The sequence below is a fragment of the Chiloscyllium punctatum genome, chromosome 9, assembly GCF_047496795.1.
Source record: "Chiloscyllium punctatum isolate Juve2018m chromosome 9, sChiPun1.3, whole genome shotgun sequence".
NCBI classification, from domain to species: Eukaryota; Metazoa; Chordata; class Chondrichthyes; order Orectolobiformes; family Hemiscylliidae; genus Chiloscyllium; species Chiloscyllium punctatum.
Genome location: NC_092747.1, coordinates 68101604 through 68126073, shown reverse-complemented (window position 1 = coordinate 68126073; position 24470 = coordinate 68101604). Strand labels below are relative to the sequence as shown.

General features: G+C 39.9%; 1 protein-coding gene across 1 annotated transcript in view; it reads right to left on the bottom strand.

The window, feature by feature from the left end:
- Positions 1-638: 638 nt before the first annotated feature.
- Positions 639-24470, bottom strand: part of LOC140481479 (coiled-coil domain-containing protein 81-like) — a 114940-nt gene continuing 91108 nt past the window's right edge. The window contains exons 14-15 of the mRNA XM_072577734.1: positions 11476-11601; positions 639-8896 (exon numbers count right to left, since the gene is read on the bottom strand). Coding sequence (XP_072433835.1) covers positions 8767-8896; positions 11476-11601 — 256 coding nt within the window. The 3' untranslated portion in view covers positions 639-8766. The remainder of the gene's footprint in view (positions 8897-11475; positions 11602-24470) is intronic.

Here is a 24470-nt window from a genome sequence, read left to right as displayed (position 1 = left end):
AAGCATCAGTTTGGAAATAAAGAAACATGAGTCTGTAGAGTCTATCCCACTCTACTCCTCACTAGCAAAACTTGGACCATGTATCAGCATCATACTGTGAAGCTCAATCACTTTCACTTGATCTGCAATCAGGAGATCAAAATACCAGATAGTGAAATGCATATTCATGCTGTCATGCCAAGCATCCAGACCACATTGATACGTGCAATTCTGAGTTATGGGTGTCACCATACTAGGTAACGTCATCAGTGAGCCTCCGGTGAACCACTGGTGGTATGGCCTGCATTTTATTTATGTGTTTAGGTTTCCTTGGGTTGGTGATGTCATTTCCTATGGGGATGTCACAGGAGTTAGCCTGGTCATGTAGCCAGAATACCTAACATTGAATTTGCCAAAGTAAATCCTTCATGTAGAGCTTAAGTTTGAGTTGAGATCTCATGGTGGTTAAAGGATGTTCTACAAAGACCCTCTGAAGGTTCATTTAGTGGCTTTAATATTGACTTTGAGTTTTGAGCACCCTACCCAAGGTCTATTTTTTTCTGTAATTTTCATACAGATTTATACAAAGTCTACAGAAATTACATTTTAATTTTTTTAAATTGATTTATTGATTTCTCACAAAATGACTAACAATCAGAACAGTAAAGTATTTAAAACACACACAAAATAATAGCAATTTGACAAGTATTTAACTTTTGCCACATTTAATCATGCAACTGGGATAATGTTTACTTAAATAATGTAACATTTTTTCCCAGAATTTTGTACTTTAAGTAAAACTTATTATTTAGGAAGTTGAATCAAAGAGTGGCCGTTTTTCAGTGCAAAATCATAATACAGTATAAAATTCAAGAAAACCCCTTTGTAGTTCCTACTCTATTATTTATGTTAATAAAAGTTACAGAGAAGCTATTCATATCTTTTGTTGCATACTTTCTGCCATTTAAGATGGCCTCTTTTCAGCTAATTAGTAGAAATAAAACAACCTATAAAGAGCATAATACGCAAAAATAATCTTTGCCCTGCACAGTGGAAAATATAGGAGAGGATTTAGTTAGTGCTTACTTCCCACCTGTCCTAATATATCTTGTTAAAATGCTGTTGAACTGTTAGTTGTTGTTGCTTGTTGTTGATTAGAACTTTACAGTATCTTCAACTGTTTAGGGAACCTAAAGCATTGCTTTTGGAACATTAATAAGTCTTTACCATGACGTTGGTTCAGGCCTTTCCTCATCTTCTCTGGCAGATGTCTTCAAGTGGTGACCAGAGAAAATGTAAAATTCTAATCAACAACAACTAATGGTTCTACAGCATTTTAATTTGGTAAAACATCTAAAAATAGTTAATGAGGAATGCTACTAAAACAAAACAAACTTTACATCAAGCCAGGATATATTAGGACAGGTGGGAAGTAAGCACGAAATAAATCAGCACAGCATACAAACAGAACTGCACACTGGTACACTATATGATACAAATCAGTATGAATTATAAAATATTATCTATGAAGCTTCTCATCAACCTCTGTTTTATGTGTATAACCATTTTTTAGTTACAGTAAAGTTCCTTGCTTTCCTCAGTCATAACTGAAATACACAAAGAAAAGCAATGCCAAATACTACTTAAAAAGTGAGATCTGAACTTTGCTGGGGTCTACCATTTACTCTGATGTTTCATTAAACTAATTTTCATTCAGTTATGGAATAACTTAATCCTGCTTCCTTTGGCAAGCCAAGGAAACATGCCTATCTCATTTTTGTACCTGCTCTCCATTTCACAGATGAGGATGATGCATTTTCTGAATTGTGCTGGGGTTAACTTGATTAACCATTCATTCCAATAACAATTGTTTTAAGTTCATGTTTTCAGACAGCTTTTAAATTGTATAGGCAGAGAAAAATTGTTACAGCACTTTTCCCAATATTTCCTAACTCCCATAGATGACTCTTACTATAAAATCCTAGAAATGTTAAGGCACAGAAAGAGGCCACATCACATCTCTGCCAGCCAAAAGATGAACCATCCAACCTAATCCAACTTTGCAACATCTGGTCCAATACTCTGCAGGTTATGGAACTTAAGTGCATATCTAGACACTGTTTAAATGTGTTGAGGGTTTCTCCCTGTACTTCCCTTTAAGACAGTGAGTTCCAGACCCCTACCATCCTTTCGGTGAAAATATTTTTACTCAACTTGCCTGTGCTCTTTCTACCAATCACTTCAGATCTATGTCCTTAGACACTGACCTCTGAGCCAGTTACATACACCCTTTCCACCTAGACAATCCAGGCACCTGACAATTTGTACATCTCAATCAAATCACTGTTCAGTCTCCTCATATGCATCACTTTATACCTCTCCAGATTGAATTCCATTTGTCTACCTAACAACCCATCAATATTTTTGCACAATCTACAGCTATCCTCCACACTATGAACTACCTGATTGATTTTTATGCAGTCTTCAAACTCTTGATTGTGCCAAAACATGCCAAAAAGTCAGAGGGCCTAGAACAGAGGTTTGAAAACCCTTTCGAACTTCCATTTGCAAAAACATCCATCAGTGGTTACATTTTATTTCCTGTCATTCACCAATTTTGTATCCAACTTGTTATATTCCCCTGAACCCCATGGGAGTTTTTTAATCCGTCTGTCATGTGGAACCTTCTCAAAAGCTGTGCTTAAATCCATGTAGACCACATTAACTGTATGGCCTTATCAATCTCTGTGCAGAGTACATTTTTACCTTGCTTGTCTTGATCATATGTGAGAATATGGCTCACAAAAAAAAAAGGAAAAACGTGTCAAATATGATTTAACTTTGAACATATTAGGCAGAATTCAATTCTCAGGTTTCAGTGTTAGACCCAAAGCCATTGCTAAATTAGAATGAAGTGGCTGGCCAAGTAGCAAGATGGAAGCGCTAGGGTCCACCTAATCATGTGATGGACTGGACTAGCAGGCATCAGTTGATGAAAAGACAGGTTCCAGTTTTGGACGTAATGCACAAGCAGGTCAACTACTTCTGCTCTTTCATTGGTAGAGTCTTCCACATCCCATGAGAATGATATATAGCAGAGATACAGTTGAGACATGCAGTGTTCCTTCTGCCACAGGACATTCTAGCTCATATTTTTGAGCTGATGCCTGCAGAAGGGAGGCCTGATAATTAGGAGCACAGTATTGCTAGACAGTAATGGAGACTGAACCATGTGTCACAAGTCAGAAGAATGAGACTCTGAAGTCATGTTTACCAGTGAATTAAGAGATATTTGCAACAGTCATGGACAGGAGGAGGGAATATGCAGATAACTAACTAACTGTGTTTTCTGAAGGTGGTTCCATGCTCCATAGTAACAGGCAGCAGTAGAGATTGGGACAGTGCTGTCTATCTCTGAATAGGAGGATGAGAATCCTCATACATCATTCCCTTGGCGCCCTCCATCAGGATAGAAACACTCACATTAATGAACCAACATTTGCATGTGAACATATGAACAGGGGTAAGAATGGGTCATCCAGACCCTCAGGCCTGTTCTGTTGTTCAATAAGTTAATGACTGACCTCATAGTAATCTCAAATCCATATTCCTGCCTAGCCTGAAAACCTTTCACTCACTTGTTTACCAACAATCTGTTCACTTCTATTTAAAAATACTCAAATGCTTTGCTTCCGCCACCCTTACAGGAAGAGAGTTCCAAGGACCCTCATCCCTCTGCACAAAACAATTTTGCCTAATCTCTGTTCTAAATAGATGACCCTTGATTTTTTTAAACAGTGACAGTAAACAGATCTTGATTCATAAGAGAAAACATCGCTACATTTGAGATCTGCACAGTAAGACTCTTCAACTGGAGCTTCTCCGTTCCATCCATTGCTTTTCTTTCTATGCATTTTCGTCTTTTGTCCTCTTTTTGCTTCCTGACCTCAGACCTCGCAATCTCGGAACTCTTGCCGTTGGAATTCCCACCTTAGCTCAGGCCTGGTGTGATAGCCTCCCGTCCTAGCATGGCAGTCTCTTGGCCCAGCATAGCAGTCAGCTTGAAAGCCTCTTGTCCCGGCGTGGTTTCCTCTCAGCTGGTGTAGCAGCAGCCCAGCATGTTGGCCTTCAGGCAGTATGTGGCAGTCTCTCAGCCTGGCATGGCCTCAGCATGGACCTTTCAGCCTTGAGTTGATACCAGAGCGATCTCCTGGGCATGTGAACCCTGAGGTGAAACCCTGCGTGGTCTGGAGTCAAGGCCCAGTGAGAACTGGAGGCTAGATTCCAGCATGGACTGGATCAGAAGACCATTGTTCTGAACTTTTTTTTCTCCATTTTATAATTCATTCTTAATATCTGCAACGCTGGACTTCTTTATCTATTTTTCCAAGAACTGTAACTGAAAAAGCTGTATGTTGGGATCTTTGTACCTAAGGCGGCACTGTAAGCGGAGACTTGTACACTTTTCACTGTACTCATTTGAGTACATGTGACAATAAAGCTAATTATAATTATACCTTATGAAGACCCCTCAGGATCACGTATGTTTCAAACATGTAATCACCTAAGCCACTAAACCCCAGTGTATACAAGCCTAGCTTATCCAACCTTTCCTTGTAAGATAACCCTTGCATTCCAGCTATTAGTCTGGTAAACATTTTCTGCATTACTTCAAAATGTATTCCTTCCTTAAATAAAATTACAAATACAATGCACAATATTCCAGATGTGGTTTCACCAGTGCCCTGAATAATGTAAGCATAACCTCTGTACTTTTGTATTCAATTCTCTTGCAATCCATATATTAACTCTCCTGTGTACTTGCTGTACCTGAGTACTAACATTTATGCTTCATGCACGAGGGCAAAAGGTTGCTCTGCACCTCAGAGGTCTGCAATCTATCACATTTAGATATTTATTCTTCCTACCATATGGATCATTTCACATTTTCCCATATTGTTCTCCATTTGTCACACCTCTGTCAACTCACTTAACCAACCTATAACTTTTGCAGATTCTTATATCCAATTCATAACTTACATTCAGGGTCACCACCTACAGGGTGCAAACCTGAAGCACCTGAACATCTAATAGAGACAATGACAGCCAAAGCCACAGAATTGTGAGATGCGAGGCCCATGCTGATGATAGATCTCAAGTGTTAGCCACCTGAAATCTGTTGGAATTGCACTGAGAATATCTGGTGGTGGGCTGGAGGCAATGCAAATTGAAGTGTGGATGATGGATATGTCTAACCAGGCCATGAGTATTGCCATGTCTCAGAATGTCCTCCACTCAATGAGTGGTGGTACTCATGGAGGGCTAGATTAGCCCTGCTCACAGTGAATGCCAAAGATGTAGGCAGACCTGCATACCTTTGCCTTGACCATACACTTAACACACTCCTTCCAGGTCCTCCTTCATTTCTGGAATGCAGATAGGTGGATCAGCTTCTAGCTGCAAATGGGAACTTCTCTGAGAGTGGTGATAGAGCATCCCCTACCCCACCGTCAGTGCCAAAAGAATCTCAAGTAGCCTCAGTGGCCAAGAGGGAGCCTCTAGGAGTGTAAAATCTCGATCAAGCTGGAGCTCTCTAGAGGACAACATTAACAGTTATCTCAAGTCACAGGGCAGGGAGGGCAGCAGCCTACCTTGACTTCAGCACCAAGTACAGGGATCATATTCCATAGAAGCTCATGTCTTGAAACAGTACCTGGATGCAGCAGGCAAGGCGCTGATATTAAAAGGCTATTTTTATCAAAGTTGTGCTGCTTCATTTAATAGCATTTATGCTTTGAGATATGGGTTGTCGATGTAGCGAATGGTTTTTTCTCAGTTCAAATGTATACCTTGCACTCCCACCTGCCTGATTTGAAGAGATTTGGAGAGATGGAGTTTGCCCATCACCTCAGATGGTGCATAAAGTGCCAGTGGAGAGGCTGGGAGCTAGGAGATGGTGAATAATAACTGTCAAGTATAAGTATAATGTTAATGCTTTGTATAAGGTGATGTCAATGTAAACAAAGCCAACATGGAGTTCTTATTGAACAAGTATGTCAGAAGTATCATGTTGAAAGTTAGTGTGAACCATAGGACTCTCTTGCACATCTCTGTTACAGGGACTTATCATCCTGTGTGCCTATTCTGTAACCTCCCACCCTCCTTGTCAGATGAGCAGTGCCAGTTATTCAAATAATCCTTATGCATGCCACCCCTTATACTCTGCGAGTTTGTACAGAGCATAACACCTCATAGTAAAGGAAAGTCTCTCTTGTGCATATTGCAGAGCTATAGACAGTCCAAGCAACAGAATTGTAATAAAAAAAAGAAAAGGCCTGCTCGATCATTGCTCAGATCAAACCCTTGGCTTCCTCACCTGCATCATTAGCCATGCTTACATGGGTACATCTTGTACCAAGGATCCATTCCTAAGGCTGCAGCATTTGAAATTATGAATAGATTACGCATTATGAGGGAATGGGCAAACATCTGTAGGATGCACTTTTTGTGTTCACAAACCAATTTAATGTTGAGTGAGTGGAACCCCTTCCAGCTAATGAACTGCTGGTTAGTCCAAGAGAGCATCCATGGTCACATGGGTGTAATCGATTATATCTTCCGCTGCAATGGTTGCCGAAGCCAATAGACCTCTCTGGCTGGAGAAGTAGAAGAGTCTAAAATCTCTAGCGCTCTTGAACAATATATTGTTCACCTCCTCAGTTCACCAATAAGCTGCAGCCTGGGATATCCAGCACATGGGTCTTGTGGAAGAAGAATTCCAGAAGAAGATCAATGCAATGGTAATGTTCAGATTCATGGACTTTGTATGTCCATCCAATGAGACACCAGCTGTTTCTGCAGAATCATACACAGGTTGATGAAAGCTTCCCTCAACAGTGGTAGTCTCCTTTAGCATTGACACTTCAGCACCTGGAGTTACTGCACCCCAATCTAGAAAACAGGTTGGATCCATCATGGAATGTGACTGTGCAGCCAGTATATTTGGCATTTTTCTATGGTTTGCTGTACCAAAGGCTGGCTGTCTTGATGCCATTGTTGCTACAGTATGCCTCTGGTTCTGGATCTACTTTCCCTTTGCAATTTGGAAGAAGAGCCAGGAAGATTGGGTTGACAGTTCTTGCTATCTGCCTTTAATATGCACTATGCCTGCAGGAATTGTCCAGTGGGTCAATCCACCTGCACCAGTCTGCCAGTGCCAGTGGTAGCCCTGCTGAGAGATGGCAGTCGCCATCACTGCTCCTCACATTGCTGGTCTTCAGCTTCTCAGGGCAAATTTACAGATCACAGCTCCAAAGTTCCTCAGAAGCTACCCACCTTACAAAAGTAAAGCCTGTCTGTCCCATTTTTTTTCTGAATGTTTGCATTAAACCGTAAGGTAACTTTGAAGAGACTGACTTCAACTTGTAAACGCGAGGGCTCACCTGGTTCTGCTTTCTTTGAATGGCCAAGGAATACCATGTCACTTTCTAAATTCCAAAATTAGCATTGTTATCAGATGTATATAAATTTGACTTAATTACCGTACCTGGTAAATGAGAAGAAATAGCTTGCCACTGCATTGTAGCAGCCCTACTCCAATTGGCATTATATAGCATTAACGACCAGTAGAGGGCTGACATGCCCCAACATTATTCAATTCATCCCAACTTCATGTTCCACTCCCCTTGAATTCCACATACACTGTGGTTCAGTGTTCAGCATTGCTGCCTTACAGCACCAGGGACCCGGGTTTAATTCCTGCCTCGGGTGACTGTCTGCGTGGAGTTTGCACATTCTCCCCATGTCTGTGTGAGTTTTCTCCCATAATCCAAAAGACGTGTAGGTCAGGTGAATTGGCCATGCTAAATTGCCCATAGTGTTAGGTGTATTAGTCAGGGGTAAATGTAGGGGTGGGTGAATCTTCAGAGTGTCGGTGTGGGCCGAAGGGCCTGTTTCCACACTGTAGGGAATCTAATCTAAAATGCAGATGTGCAGCATGTACAGTTTTGTTTTGCACTTTTGCTTATGTCATCCATAGTGCTTATAGATTGTTATCCTATATTTTATTCATTTTTTAACCTTTTATTAAGTTATATATTTCAGCTAATCAACAGAAGGTTTTATCAGCAATTGCATCAAAAAAGGGCTTGGCTAGAAGTTGGTTGGGTTGGGGAATATCAAGCACTGGTCAAGCTTTTCAGTGTACAAGAATTAAATATGGAATGAATGTGCCCACCATTTACTAAACCAAGTCATCCCAAGGTTTCTGCCCAAAGTCTGAGTTTGACTTAGCCAAACTACATTTCAAGAGTATACTATTTACAGATAGAGATTGCACTTCTCAGGACTAACATGAAAATTCATTTGAAGATGAGCTAATCCATTCAGATTTCAGTGGCAGTTCCAAATCTTTTCAACAAAAATTGGATGCTTCCAGAAGACTGCAGCAGCTTTATAAAGGGTTGAAAAACTCCAAATCATTACATGAAATCTGAAGATCCCAAAGCAAAAAAAAATTGAGTTTGCCTCAATGCGTTCAAGAGTAGAAATGATTGAAGTGCCAATGTTGCAAAATGGATTTATTCTAAAATGATGGAAAATCTACTTGATAAAACAAAAAGTGATTAACAGTTCAACATATACTCCCTTGCAAAAGTAGTTCCATGAAAATCTAAAGGAAATATGCTGAACCAGATAACATTATTAATTCAGATACTGTGAAAAGTGGGAATTCCCATGATTTTGATAGGATTTGACTGTCCATTGTATTAGGAGTAAGTTAATTCACTAATTTGTTCCAGTCGTAATGAATGTACTGTTCCAAACATTTGACTGGCCAATGTTTGATAAACGTCGTTGACACTGAAAGCAACGTCGATATTTATTACACTGATCAAGTAGGAAAAGTCCTCTAGCCCTGTAAAGTAAATTAAAGATAATTAGCATTGGCTTTATGTTAATTAACACTTACTAAAAAGTTGTAGTATCTCTTCTTTAACATAACCACTTTTTAAAAATTGAATTATAATTTTTTTACTAAGGTTGTCCTGCTAATTTTATGAATGCTTTGATATCCAAGAGTTTGACAACTCATTTTTAATCCTTCTGAACTGACTGAATATTAGGAAAATATCTATTTTAAGTAGAAATTTAAAGGAAACTTTTCAGCCTTCATACGCAGTTTATACTAAGTGGGACTAGAACATGGTGTATAATCGCTTACTGCACTGTTCCCCATCTTTCTTGCCCAGATCCTACTACTGGAATGTACCATGGTGCTTATCATGGTATATCTTCAAATATGGGACAGGAATAAGACACCATTTTTTTTATAAACAAGATGGAGTGTGGCAGCTATTTAACACTGTTCACTGGGATGGAATGATGTATAGGGTTGATTGGAAGGCTGTGGAGTCTATCCAGTATAATCATTTAGAACAAATTAGGAGCAATACTTATAGATCAACCACCCAGCATTATCATAGCTAGAGGCAAACCTTCTGTTGAACGACACTTGATCCAACTGAGCCAGTGAAATACAAAAAATGCATATTTATCAGCAATTGAAAGATTTTTTTGAACCTTTCATAGAAATATTTTAATATCTTCTTCTCTATAATGTTACGTGTGTGATTTATACATGTTGCAATATCATTTATTTTAAAGTTTGGATTAGAAATATTATCATGTGAGTTTTAGTCTATGTGTTTGAAGGGGTTCAATTATTAACTTGTAGATTTTCTGTAGCCATAAAGATTTACTTTACATACAGTATGAGAGAGATGTAGTGCTGGGAAAAACACAGCAGTCCAGGCAGCATCCGAGGAGCAGGAGAATCGATGTTTCAGGCATAAGCCCTTCTTCAGTCATTCCTGAAGAAGGGCTTATGCCCGAAACGTCGATTCTCCTGCTCCTCGGATGCTGCCTGGCCTGCTGTGTTTTTCCAGCACCACATTTTTCAACTCTGGTCTCCAGCATCTGCAGTCCTCACTTTCTCTATATGAGAGAGATTCAGAGTTCCTGATGTATAGTGGAGTCTTGTTTTCACTGGAAGAGTTTTTCATAATATGAACAAAGTAAACGCATTAGGCTTTCGACGTAGAAGTTTTGAGACTGACTTTCTTTTCCGCTTAATTAGGATAAAAATTTTGGGTTTCAGTTTAACAGCTTGCAGAAACCTTAGCTGCAGCTGGATATGTAAAACAGCTATTCCTGAGAAAGGCAGATTGTTTAGAGCAGGTAACAAATAGGTTATCTCAGTGTTAGGAGTTTAGTTTAAAAATATCAGACCATAAATGTTTGGTTAAAATCCTGAAAGGGTTATGTGAAACTGAAAAAGCTTCACTAAGTTCCATTGTTTTAAGTAATGCAATGGTGTTGGGATTGATAGGATGGTATTTTACTGTGTTGTGAAATCTTTAAGTGCCTGTTATGTTTAAATGATTTGGTTTATTCTATTTTATTGTTAAAATCAAAGCTGCAGCATTTTATGCTTGTGTCTCAGTGAAAGACCACATTGTTTAAATCAGAATACATATCACAATCTGTCAAGCACATTTCAGTCTTCAATCTGACTTGTCCAGTAATAACATCTGCTATGATCTAAATAACATTCAATTTCCGATTTACATTATTAATGAAGAATTTAGCAGGGTGATAAATAGCTCAGTTTCACAAATCTCAGATTAGAATCAGGATTGCTATTAAAGTTATTTTTATATAGTCGACAGAAGCTTTGTCTATCAGTTCTTTCTTGATGATTATGAGCTTTTTATATGATTAGAAGAAATGTTCCACCTCCCCACAGTATTCAATAAGTCTAATCTGGCAGCTATTTAAACCAGGAACCCCAAACCTTTTCATCTAAACCTGGTGGTATACATTTGGTGATACTCATAAGCTCTGTTTCTGTCTATCCACCCATGTCACACTCTCCCCAACGCACCATTAGTTCTCTAAGAACAGTTTCTATGAGAATACCAATAAGAACTCTTTATTTTATTCCTCCACACACTATTCCCCAAAATTTGTCTGTTTCAAAATTTTCCCTTTTCCCTCACATGCCTGTTTTTCTTTGTCCATTGCATTTTTATTTTTAAGTGTGGTTCCTTTACGAGCTAATAATATGGTCCTTTGTATTCTAACTTGATATTAGCTTTAGCCGATCACCAACAACTCGGATAGTGAGAGTTCCAGTGATCAGGTGAACATTTTCTGGTAATGGCCCAGATTTTGAGATAAGAGTATTAGCGAAGCCATCAGCAATCATCATTCGTAAAGTCTGAAACAAACAGTAACTCCTGACAATCACATATGTGGATAACTGCAGAAATCAGGAATCATTGTTGTTATGTCACAGTTCTCTTCGAAATGGTTTGACGCACTTATCTTACCAATATATTGCATAGAATGGCTTAAAGTACTCTATTTGCATGACAGATACAATCACATTGCTTTAAAGTATTATGTGTTAGCTGTGGTAGCTCATAATCTTACTTTGAGTATCGATTTTCTTCATAGTTTTTCAGTCGCTTCATTGTTACATTATCAGTCCATGCTTTTTCTAATGCTTTACGCATTCTCTGCAGATCTTCATAGCGTTTTTTATGTTCATTTACTAAGCTGTGGAAAATAAAAAGCACCATTACCAAGTAACATAGCTGCAGATAGATACCTAACCTCCTTTATAAATTTCACATTTACCAAACCTCACTCCGAATGAAACCGACAGCAAAATGAGCAACATAGAACATAAAAGTTACTGTGCAGTACAGGCTCTTCGGCCTTTGATGTTGCACCGACCCGTAAAATAATCTGATGCCTATCTAACCTACACCCATTATCCATATGTATGTACAATGCCCATGTAAGTGCCCTTAACATCAGCGAGTCTAGTACTGTTGCAGGCAGGCCATTCCACGCCCTTACTACACACTGAGTGAAGAAACTACCCCTGATATCTGTCCTAAATCTATCACCTCTCAATTTAAAGCTATGTCCCCTTGTGTTCGTCTTCACCATCTGAGGAAAAAGGCTCTCACTATCCACCCTATCTAACCCTCTGATTACCTTATACGTCTTGATCAAGTCATTTCTCAAGCTTCTTCTCTCCAAAGAAAACAGCTTCAGTTCCCTCAGTCTTTCCTCATAAGACCTTCCCTCCATACCAGGCAACATCCTAGTAAATCTCCTCTGAACCCTTTCCAAAGCTTCCACATCCTTCCTATAATGTGGGTGACCAGAATTGTACGCAATATTCCAGGTGCGGCCTTACCAGTGTCTTGTACGTGGCTCCAAAACTCAATCCCCCTACAATAAACACCTACACACCATATGCCTTCTTAACAATACTATCAACCTGGATGGCAACTTTCAGGGACTTATGCACCAGGACACAGAGATCTCCCTGTTCATCTACACTGCCAAGGATTTTGCCATTAGCCCAGTACTGTGCATTCCTGTTATTTCTTCCAAAGTAAACTACCTCACACTTTTCCACATTAAACTCCCTTTGCTACTTCACAGCCCAGCTCTGCATCTTATCTATGCTGGTCTGTCACCCACAACATCCTTCGGCACTATCCACAACTCTGCCTACCTTAGTGTCATCGGACAATTTACTAATCCATCCTTCTACACCCACATCCAGATCATTTATAAAAACTACAAACAGCAGTGGCCCCAAAACAGATTCTTTGCGGCACACCACTGATAACTGCGCTCCAGGATGAACGTTTCCTATCAACCACCACCCTTGTCTTCTTTCAGCTAGACAATTTCTGATCCAAATCGCTAAATCACCTTCAATCCTGAAACTCCTTATTTTGTGCAATAGCTTACCATGTGGAACCTTATCAAATGCCTTACTGAAGTCCATATATATCACATCAATCGCTTTACCTTCATCCAACTGCTTTGCCACCTACTTGAAGAATTCAATAACGTTAGTGAGGCACAACCTACCCTTCACAAAACCGTGTTGACTATCCCTAATCAACTTATTCCTCTCTAGATGATTATAAATCCTACCTCTTAAAACCTTTTCCAACATCTTACCCACAACCGAAGTAAGGCTGACTGGCCTATAATTACCAGGGCTGTCCCAACTCCCCTTCTTAAATAAGGGGACATTTGCTATCCGCCAGTCTTCTGGCACTACTCCTGTCGACAATGATGACATAAAAGATTCCAGAGAGTCAGAGGATAAATCCCATCCGGCCCAGGGATCTTATCTACTTTCAGATCTTCCAAAATTGTTAAAACCTCCTCTTTGTCAACCTCAATCCCATATAATCTTGTAGCCCGTAGCTCCGTATTCTCACTAACATTGCCCTTTTCCAATGTGAATACTGATGAAAAATATTCATTAAGCTCATCCCTTATGTCTTCAGATTTCACACACAACTTTCCACTACTATCTTTGATTGGCCCTAATCTTAATCTAGTCATTCTTTTATTCTTGATATATTTATAGAAGGCCTTAGAGTTTTCCTTGATCCTTTCCGCCAACAACTTCTCATGTCCCCTCTTGGCTCTTCTTAGCCCTCTCTTTAGATCTTTTCTGGCTAACTTATAACTTTCCAGCCCACTATCGGAGCCTTCACGCCTCATCCTCACATAAACCTTCTTCTCCCTCTTGACAAGAGCTTCAACTTCTTTAATTAACCATGGCTCCCTCTCTCGACAACTACCTCCCTGCCTAATAGATATATACTTATCACGGACCCACAGTAGCTGTTCCATGAATGAGCTCCGCATTTCAAGTGTGTCCATCCCCTGCAGTTTTCTTCTGTATCCTATGCATCCTAAATCTTGCCTAATCACATCATAATTGCCTTTCCCCCAGTTATACCTCAATCCCTGCAGTATATACCTATCCCCGCCCATTGCTATTATAAACATAACATATTTTACATATGTTTAAATATTGATCTGTTTGTAGTAATTTTTTTATTAGAAATTTAATATTTTAACAAGTTTACAAAAATAAACAAAACTCTTAAGTACAAACATTAATATACAATTAAGTCAAATATACAATAGCCAAAATTTAACAACAGAAAAAAATACCGAAAAAGAAAAAAAAACAAAACTCAACTATCTACTAATCTAACCTACAACTAACCAGAGTGTACATTTAAGTCTCTTACATGCTCAGAATGTATTAACACCAAATGTAATAAAACCCGTATTCGTGTGGGATTCCTCTCCCAAGGGGCCCCGGACCAGCCAGGTTCGCAATCCCAATTAAATAAAAGCCCTTGTTAGGATTGCCGAAATATCTGTATTTATGTAATTCAAGAAGGGCTGCCATATTTTATAAAATAATCCGGTCTTTCGGTGCACCATATTGGTAAGGAAGTCAAGGGGAATACATTCCATAATTAATCTGTGCCAATTTGAAAGTCCAGGGGGGGCCTCAGCCACCCAGTTCACCAAAATGTTTTTCCTTGCACAGAACGAGAGAATAGAAATAGTCTCTTCCCGTACATGTCCAGGGAGGGAAAGTTCGAAAAGCCCAAATGAAGAGATACAGTCCACTTTAATTTCCGTTCCTAAAATTTCTGGCAGGGTACTTGCTACTTTAGTCCAGTATCTACGGACCTTATGACAGGTCCATAGACAATGTACAAGAGTGCCCACCTCTATTTTACATTTGGGACACATTGGAGATGCTCCTGCCTTAAATTTTGGTAATCGAACCACTGCTATATGGGCCCTATGAAGTATCTTCAGCTGGATAGCCTGGGTTCTGTTACAGATAGTAATTTTTCTAGCGTTTTCCCAAATATCATTCCATGTTTCTATAGAGATTTCTAGTCCCAAATCCTGATCCCATGTTTTAAGCAGATTATCCATATTTCCCAATACTTCATCATGTAGTAAATGATAGATAGTACTGATGGAAGATACCCCCACTGGTCGTAGGACTCTACATTCTCTATCTGATTTATAAAGACTATCTATTAACGTAGTCTTCTTCTGTATATAGTCTCGAATTTGGAAATATCGAAAGAGGTCTCCATTAGGTAATCTGAATTTCTGACGCAGCTGTTCAAAAGACCCCATCCTTAAATAGGTCCCTTAGACATGAGATACCCCTGGATCTCCAGAGTTTAAAAGTGGCATCTGTAAACCCCGGTTGGAATCCCCATGCTCCCACTATCGGTGCATAGGGGGATGTTTTATGTGAATTACCCTCATTTTGCCGCTTTATATTCCAAGCCTTAATTGTATTTAGTATTATAGGGTTTTTACACAGTGATCTGTAATGATTTTCCTCTTATCTGAAAATAAAAGGTTAATAAGTGGGTATCTTACTTGAGAGGCCTCGATATCCAACCAGATTGATTGTGGATCAGACAAGACCCAATCAGCTATGTAACTTAATAGGGAACTTAACTGATACTTCCTAAAATCTGGGAAGTCCTATCCTCCCCTTGTCTGTGGAAGCTGTAGCTTCTTCAGCTTAATGAGGGGCCATCTATGATTCCAGATAAAGGAACCCAACCAGCCATATAATTTACGTAGAGCCAGCCTCGGCAGCATCACCGGAAACATTCTCATAGGATATAGGAGACTGGGCAGGACATTCATTTTAATTAGTGCTATTCTACCCAGCCAGGAAATTGGAAGGTCTCCCCATCGCTGGAGGTCCTGCCTTACCCTTTCCAGAAAATGCACAAAATTAGCCTTCTACAACTGACCAAATACTTGGGTAATAAAAATGCCGAAATATAAGAAGCCTTCCAGGGACCACCGAAAGGGAAAAGGGATCCGTCTACTAAGTGGAGTGTCATAGCAAGGCCACCCATTGACATAGTCTCCGATTTTGAAAAATTAATTTTATAGCCTGAGAATGTGCTAAATGTATTAATAACTTGGATTAAGCGAGGTACGGACATCAGAGGATTACTAAGGAATAGAAGAACATCATCTGCATAAAGGGTAATTTTATGTTTACCTGTACCAATACTCGGGGCCGTTATATTAGGATCAGATCGTATAGCTTCTGCTAGTGGTTCAATTATTAGCGTAAATAACAATGGCGAGAGAGGACATCCCTGACGGCAGCCCCTAACCACACTGAAGCTATCTGAACCTAAGCCATTGGTAACCACAACTGCTTTGGGATCACTATACAATGTTGAGACCCATTTGGTAAACACCTGTCCAACGCCAAACCTTTCCAATGTGTAAAACAAATATGACCATTCAACCCTATCAAATGCCTTTTCCGCGTCTAATGAAACTACTACTCCTGGTATCTTTCCCTGATGTCAGGCTTGAATCATATTCAAAACCCTTCTAATATTATTGGATGATCTACGGCCTTAATATACCCGACTTGGATCCTCCTTTATAATATGTGGCAGTACCCTTTCTAGTCTCAGTGCTAGCGTTTTAGAAAGGATTTTAAAATCTACATTTAGCAAGGATATTGGTCTGTATGACGTACAATCTTCTGGATCCTTTCCTTTTTTAAGGATAAGAAAGATATTTGCCTCTTTCAGTGAAGGCGGGAGACTGCCCTGACTATATGCATAATTATACATGTCCATAAGTGGACCAGCCAATATTTCTGTAAATTCTTGATAGAATTCAGCTTGAAAACCATCTGGGCCAGGTGCCTTTCCGCTCTGAAGTTGCTTAATTGCATCAAGTATTTCTTGGACTGTTAGAGGAGCATTTAGGACCGATATCTGTTCCGGAGTTAGGCCCGGAAAGGTCAAATTTTTTAAAAATGACTGCATCCTCCTAGTCCTGTCTTCACAATCCTGCGATTTATATAACTCAGAAAAAAATTCTCTAAAGATCGCATTAATCTGTTTATGATCATGGGTCAGAATACCTGTACTTTCCTTGATTGACGTAATAGTCTGAGGGGCCTTTTTTTTCTTTGCAAGAAATGCTAAGTATCTACCTGGTTTGTCACCATATTCATATATCTTTTGTTTTGCAAATAATATTTCCCTCTTAGCCGTTTGGGTAAGCGTAGTGTTTAGAGCTGTCCTAAGAGCCGTAATCCTTTGCAATTTAATAATAGTAGGTCTATCAGTATATGCTATTTCAGCCACTTTTAAGCGGGCTTCAAGCAGACGCTGTTGTTCTCCCTTCAATTTTTTCTGGGTCGCTGAGTAGGAGATGATCAAACCTCGCGTGTAAGCTTTGATGGTCTCCCACATCATTGATGGGTTGCTAGCCGTACCTGAATTAATTTCTAAAAAAGTTTTAAATGCTTGAGAAAAGTACTTTACAAATTTACTATCTTTCATTAGGAAGGGGTCCATATGCCAATGCCGAGGGGATGTCCCATTGTTCCTCGCCTTAGTTTCCATATATACAGCAGCATGGTCGGAAATTGCTATACTATCTATTTTACAGGATGATATGGAATTTAAAAAAATTGAGGGGGCAAAAAACATATCAATTCTGGTATGACATTTATGTGGATTGGAATAAAAAGAAAAATCTCTGCCCTGTGGATGAAGACATCTCCGTACATCTACTAATCCTAATTCTTTGTTCAGATCCACCAATTGTCTAGATCTGGGAGATACTCCTGCATTACTCTTAGGAATCCTGTCTATTTCCGGATCCATAATACAATTAAAGTCTCCCCCTATAGTTGTATGACGGGCACCAAAAGCCATTCATTTTGAAAAGGCTTCCGTTATAAATTTAAAGGGGTGTGCCGGGGGGCAGTACAAAGTTAAAATCCCATATTCCTCTCCATTTATAAGGGCTTTGATCAAAATATATCGTCCGGATTCGTCTTTTATCCGATTTAGGATTTTGAAAGAGAAATTCTTCCGAACGAGAATAACAACTCCCCTGCTTTTTGAGCTAAAAGAAGAAAAAAAGGCCTGATCAAATCCACCCTGTCGTAATTTCAGGTGCTCTTTATCTAATAGATGTGTCTCCTGTAGAATAGCTATATCAACTCTTTCTTTCTTAAGATTTGATAATATTTTCTTCCTTTTAACTGGCGAATTACTCCCCTTGACATTCCAGGTGCACCACTTAACCAACTGATCAACCATAATCATCCAGGCCAATACGAGACCCCCTCGGGAGGGGAAACCCTATCCAGAATATCCCGAGCGTAGAACATATAAAATTTACAAAAATAAAGGCTCTCTAATACACTCACAACAGTGTAATAAAAAACTAATTCTAAATAATAAAAAAATATAAATCGTGTTTAAATGGAGATATTCCCCCTTGTTCCCAGGGGGTATCACTTCCTTTCCAAAAGTCCATCGTATCCTCTCCCAACCAATGCCCCACCCTTGACCCAGGCGCTCCTCAATAAAATGAGGAGAATTCAGATATAATACAAAGCTAGAGTTAACAGTGAGCACCCTACTCCCGCCCACACCAACACCTGGATATATTTGGTAATGTTAATACCATATATAAACATATATAACTATAAAATTACAACCTCAATAAATAATAATTAAATATAATAATACAAAATAGCAAGGGGAAAAAAAACAACCCCGCTCCTAAAGACAGAAATAAAATAGAATAAGGTAACCACCTCCCCCAAACATTAACCAAACTCCCCGATTTTATATATATATATATATTATACACACACATATACATACATTCATACATACCCACATATATACATAGGATAATAAAAGGAAACAACCCCAAGGCGGGGGAGAAAATCAAATCCCTCTCCCCACCCCCCATGATAATATTAAACAGTAAGGTAAGAAAAAAAGAAAAAAAAGGGGGGGGGGATAAAAACCAAAGCGGGGGGAAAAGGCAAACTAACATCCATTATCTCTTACAATTTATCTAAGAGAGTCCAAGAATTCCTTAGCCTTTTCTGGTGATCCGAAGTTATACACAGATCCTTCATGGTTAAAGCGTTGCATCGCTGGGTAGCGTAAGGAGTACTGAATATTTAAGTCCCTTAAACGCTTCTTCGCCTCATCGAATGCCTTCCTCTTTCGGACCAGAGCTGGGGAAAAGTCCTGGAATAACATGATCTTGGATCCTTTATAGATCATGGCTTAGGGGTCTTTTCCAAGATTTCTGGAAGCTTCTAGGAGTATCTGCCTCTCCCTATAGCTCTGCAGCCGGAACAGGACCGGACGGGGGCGCTGGTTCGAGCCGGGCCCGTGTATTGCGACCCGGTAGGCCCATTCTACCCTTACCTGGCCTGATCCATCTTCTAGATTTAAAAACTGTGGCAGCCACTGTTGGAGAAATACTGTAAGCTGGCCTTCCTCTTCCCGTTCGGGAAGGCCCAGCAAACGAATATTTTTTCGACGACCTCGATTACTGAGGTCATCAATATGATTCTCTAAGGTCCGGACTCGCTGTTCGAGAGTCTGGACCCAATACACGGCCGATTGCGCTGTAGTTTCGGAGGTCGCGGCCTTTAGCTCCGCCCCTCTGACTTGGCGCTCGATTTCCTTAATATCTCGGTCGTGCTTTTGCAGCGCGGCCGAAAGTGAGTCCCATCGACCTCGGGATTCTTCGATGAAAGCGTCAATCTTCGAATCCAATTTGGAAATCATTTCCACAAGGCTTGCAACCGTAGGTAAGTCCCCCGGGGCAGCTGCGGACGCCTCTGCTGCCGCTGGAGAGGATGGGGGAGGGGTACCTGCTTGCTGAGAGCTGCGGGCTTCCTTCCCTTTAGTCATTTTTACTAAGGATTAAATTATTTAACTTTAATACTAAGCAGCTAATTAAATTAAACAACAGTTTTAAGTGATTTGGTGGGGGTGGGTGACCCACATTGCCCAAGTCTTGGGAAGAGCACTATAGACTCAGACTTGCTGGGTTGCCGCCATCTTGAATCCCTATAGTAATGTTAATTGACGCTTCAATGTTTTCAACATTACAATATACAAATAGAGTTGGTTCTGCTAATAATGTGGTCGTTCCACTCTCATGCAATCACATGTTATAAGAAATCGCATAACAGCAGTACTATTTAAACTAATGGGACCAATACATACTTTAAAAGTTTGCACTTTAGAAACAGTGCTAGGAATTCCAGAGTAGACTGAAAAAGATGGCTGCATAGCCAAATAAGTATTGACAGTCTGGAGCCACCCTGCACAGTTTGTGACATTTGCCCCAGACATGGCAGACAAGGGCAATTTCACATCCCATCTTCTGTACAAGAACCTGACGATCTTTATGCATGAGGTAATGCAAACAAGTGCCGTCCCTACGCCCAGAAGCCCCAGAGGAGGCCATAATGCAAGACCCTGCAAGCATGGTCTGAGGTTGCCACCCAGGTATCGCCTCCACCAAAGTAAGTGCCACCACTTTTATTATTAATTAATTTTCCTCCAAGATGGGTTGAGGTTTCTTGACATTTGGTTCCTCATTCCTTCGGAGGAGAGGACCTTGACTGTGACCACTCCAAATGGCTAACTGTTGTCCAAGCCACTTGACTGGCAAAGTAGGGCTGTCCATGACTTAATATGCCACAGCCCCTGCCTGAAGGGTGGCTCCCTTGATAAGACAGTTGAAAACAATGGCAAGTTGCCAAACAACTGGTTGCTCTGGCTAAAGGGGCAATGCACAAAAAGGCAAAGCAAGTCAAGGCAGGGATGCTGTGAACATCCAGATAGACACAAATTAAGTGAGTGCTAAGACAGCAAGTGAACTGCACTGGTATGCAGCTTGATCCAATCTGTAATTTGGATGTCTGTTCCTGGGCACAAAGTGTCCTTGCAGCATCATTGCAACCATAGTTGCAAGTATGCCCAGAAGTACAGTTTTAAAGTGCACAAGCTATGAGTGGGTTGGAGATGTATCTTGATGATGCAGAGAGGCTGGCAGGTTTCTGATGCCAAGGTCAATAGACATAGGATGAGTGTGGTTGCTGCTTGTGGATTGTGCTCTGAATTGTTGACTACATGGTGTCCAAAGTGGGAAGTTCTTTGGACCAGGTGGCCAATGGGAGTTGGTAAGCACCTGTTCAGGCTTCCATGTTGAGAATTCTCAGCATCTAGTTTCCTCACAATAATATAGGATGATGCATATTAATGAGGTGAGATTTCAGTTACCGAGGCTGCCGACAAGCAAGAATCCCTTTTAAAAGGCATTTTGTTGCTATATAACAAGAACCTCATTTCAGTGCCCAGAACTCAGTTGGAAAAACTGGTTGCCCCTGATGCCAAGTTAGCCTCATTCAACCTCTCATGCAACTATACCAGATTTCTCACTACAGCCAGTGTCATTCATGTCCCAGAAGGTTCTACCTGAAGATTATGAGGGTGCCTTAGATAGTAGGCCTATCACCTTTGGGATGTAGATCTATTCTGTCACTCAAGTGTGACCTCATCATATTGGATGGAATTCAATACACAGCTCAGCATTAACCCTTTCAGTTATTAATACCTCAAACATCTCTACCCAAATATTTCCTTTAAATGGCCATATTTTTCCTATTAAGGTCACATATTCATGCCTGCCATCTTTAGTCCAAATGTGTCAAGCATCATGTATGGTGACATCTATTCGAGTGGTTAGCTGCTACCCCCACTAAGACTGCCCTTCTACCATTTACTTTTATTGTCCCATGACTTACCTATGAGGACAACTTCTTTGACTAGATCAGAAGCGAGGCTACAGTTTTATTTTACCTATCAGCAACTCTGATGGAGATAGTTTACACTCAAGTGAGGTAGGCAGGTTGCTGGGAAGAGATGTCAAAGAGCAGCCTTGAGTTCTATGTTCAGAAATACAAATGATCTTTGTTCAAGCTCTTTACCACACTTGTGGGAGAGGCCAGAGACCACTTCGAATCCGGCCTTTACATAGGGCATAGTCACTCTCTTAATATACAGCTCAAATCGGAAGAGAGGTCAATGATGCTCTGATTTCCCCAATGGGATATAGCATTTTTACACACTTCATGTTACAATAATAACTTTTAACATTGTCATTGTTCCTTCCCCCTTAATCCATACATCCAATCCTGCAAAACACCTGATCAATGATGGACACCGTCATGGTTGGCCCTGGGGTCCCCGTGATCTCACGATGTTTACCCGTTAATTCACATTTAAAAGTTAATGGTTATACTCATTCTCAGACATTTCTCGGACTTGTTTATCTGTAAGGGCTGCTCAAATTCTCTTATTCATTTTATTAATTGCATTCCCAATCAAATTCTGCTACTGATCCCATATTTCCCACTGTCTTAATCATAGGAGACACAAAAGGAAGTTAGTTCTTTATAGTATGAATCTTATAGCAATTAGAAAGTTAGTTATATGTAATATGTAAAGTTTTATGTTTACACCTACTGTTAGCATTCTTTAGTTAATGAATTGAGAGTAGTTTTGGTCCTACCTGACCTTGGAGGCTCAGTTAAATACCGCCCCTCTATCTTCCAGCTACATTATAACTCATTATAGTCACAGACCATCTTCTGAAATGAAATTTACTGCCCCTACTCTGGCTAAATCTTTTTACCTAATAAGACATCAGCTTTTTCATTGATAAGAGTAAAACTCAATCACTTTCACAGCTCAATGAACTTGTCTGATCTCCTAGAGTTTTACAAGACATATCTCAAACTTATCATTTGTCTCCATTATTGTGGGTCTTATTTTTCATTTTAATGCTTGCTACAAACTTCAGGATTCCTGTTCTCACACATCTCTTATCGAACTGTCTCCCACACTCATCTGCAGCTGTGGTTTTTACAGAACTCCCTGTATATTAATTTCTAAGATTCTTTGTTCAAAGTTTGTTCAACCTTGAGGTAACTCCTTCTCAAAGCTACCATTGTGCTAACTAATAGCCTCCCTTTAATGCTGGATCAGGCAATCTAATTCTGTTATTGCAGCCATATTTATGCCAACAGGCGAACATATTGTGCCATCTCTGACCAGGGCTGCCCCAACACAAGGAATTTAGCAACAGTATAAAAGTTAGCATTTTTTTTTAAATCAAAGTGGCTTGACTGCCAGGACCGCACACTCAACTTCCCTATTTGGTTATAGGTACTAAGGCAAGCTTGTAATATGTTCAAATCCAGAACTGACTAGAGTAGGATGAAGCACTTGTGAGCAAACTATGGTCTATTGTCTTACAGGACCTTGTCTGAGAGTCCAAGGGTTGTGAATATTTTATAAAAATCCTGACAACTTCAACTGTTGTGATGATCTATAACTTGTACATCTCTGGCCAGTGTGAAAAAAAACAATGATATAAGACCCCACTGCCAAACATGGAAAGGTCTGGTTTAATGTGTTCTCATGACCTGGTGGAGAAAATGGTGAGGCTTACACCGCCTGCGTCTGTGAATAACCCAAATTTCACAGTTGGCTGTGAGCCTTTAATCATTTTTGAGATCCCTGGTTACCATACTGATGACCATGTTCTGACTCCTGTGAAATTGATGATTCTGCTTAAGTAGCCAATGCTATCACATTATAAATTACATCTTGTTATTAAGACAACGGTTTCCTTTCATTAAGACTCTCTAGTGATTTGTCCTCAAACACTACTAACAAATTAGTCCTCAAACATAGTACAGAGAAAGAGGATTGGTATCAACACTCTACCTGAACCACAAGCTGCCAATGGTTGGTTCTGCAAACAAATGACACTTTTCATGGAAACACAGGAGATGTTACACCTATCCTTTCATACCCTCTCCACAGACCATCCAAGACCTCACACATTCCTTAAAGTAAAAGCAGTGATTTACACATATTTCTTTTAAACTAGCGTACTGTACTCATTGCTGAAAGTGTAGTCTCCTCTACATCAGGGAGCCCAAACACAGACTGAGCGATGCCTTTGAAGAACGTGTCCATTCAATCTGCAAGCTTCACTTCTAGCTTCCATTGGTCTGTCGATTCAATTCTCTGTCTTACTCTCATGCTGGCATTGGTACTGTACTGTTCCAGGGAAGCTCAAAGTAAGCTTGAGGAACAGCACCTCATCTTTAAATTAAACATTTTATATCCTTCTAGAGTTTACACTGAGTTCAACAATTTCAGACCTCACTTTTGTTTCTTTGTGCTGTATTTGTTCTTTCAGTCATCAGCACACCTACTCTAGGTACATCTTTTATTGCTTTGTTTATTTTCTTGTCCCATCACCATTCCCTTTGACTCTGAAGACTAACTCTTCTGTTATTCAGTCTTGCCTGACTTCACCCATACATAGACCTTCCTTTTTATTCTTGTCATACTACCTTGTGCTCCAGACTTATTACCAACTTTTTCCAATTCTGATGTAAGGTCACAGACCTAAATGTTAACTCTTTTCTCTCTGCTAATGTTCCCATAATCTGCTGAATATTTTATGTTTTTTTTATTGGACAAACTTGTAATTTACATAAGTACCTCTTCAATCTACCAGAAAGTAGACTGAGCAAGTGTGGTAGGATGAGGTTGGATAGGAATTGTTAAACCACCTTGTTTAACATCAGGTGAACACACAAGACAACTGCTATATTCAGACCTTTTACGTGAATTAGTACAATT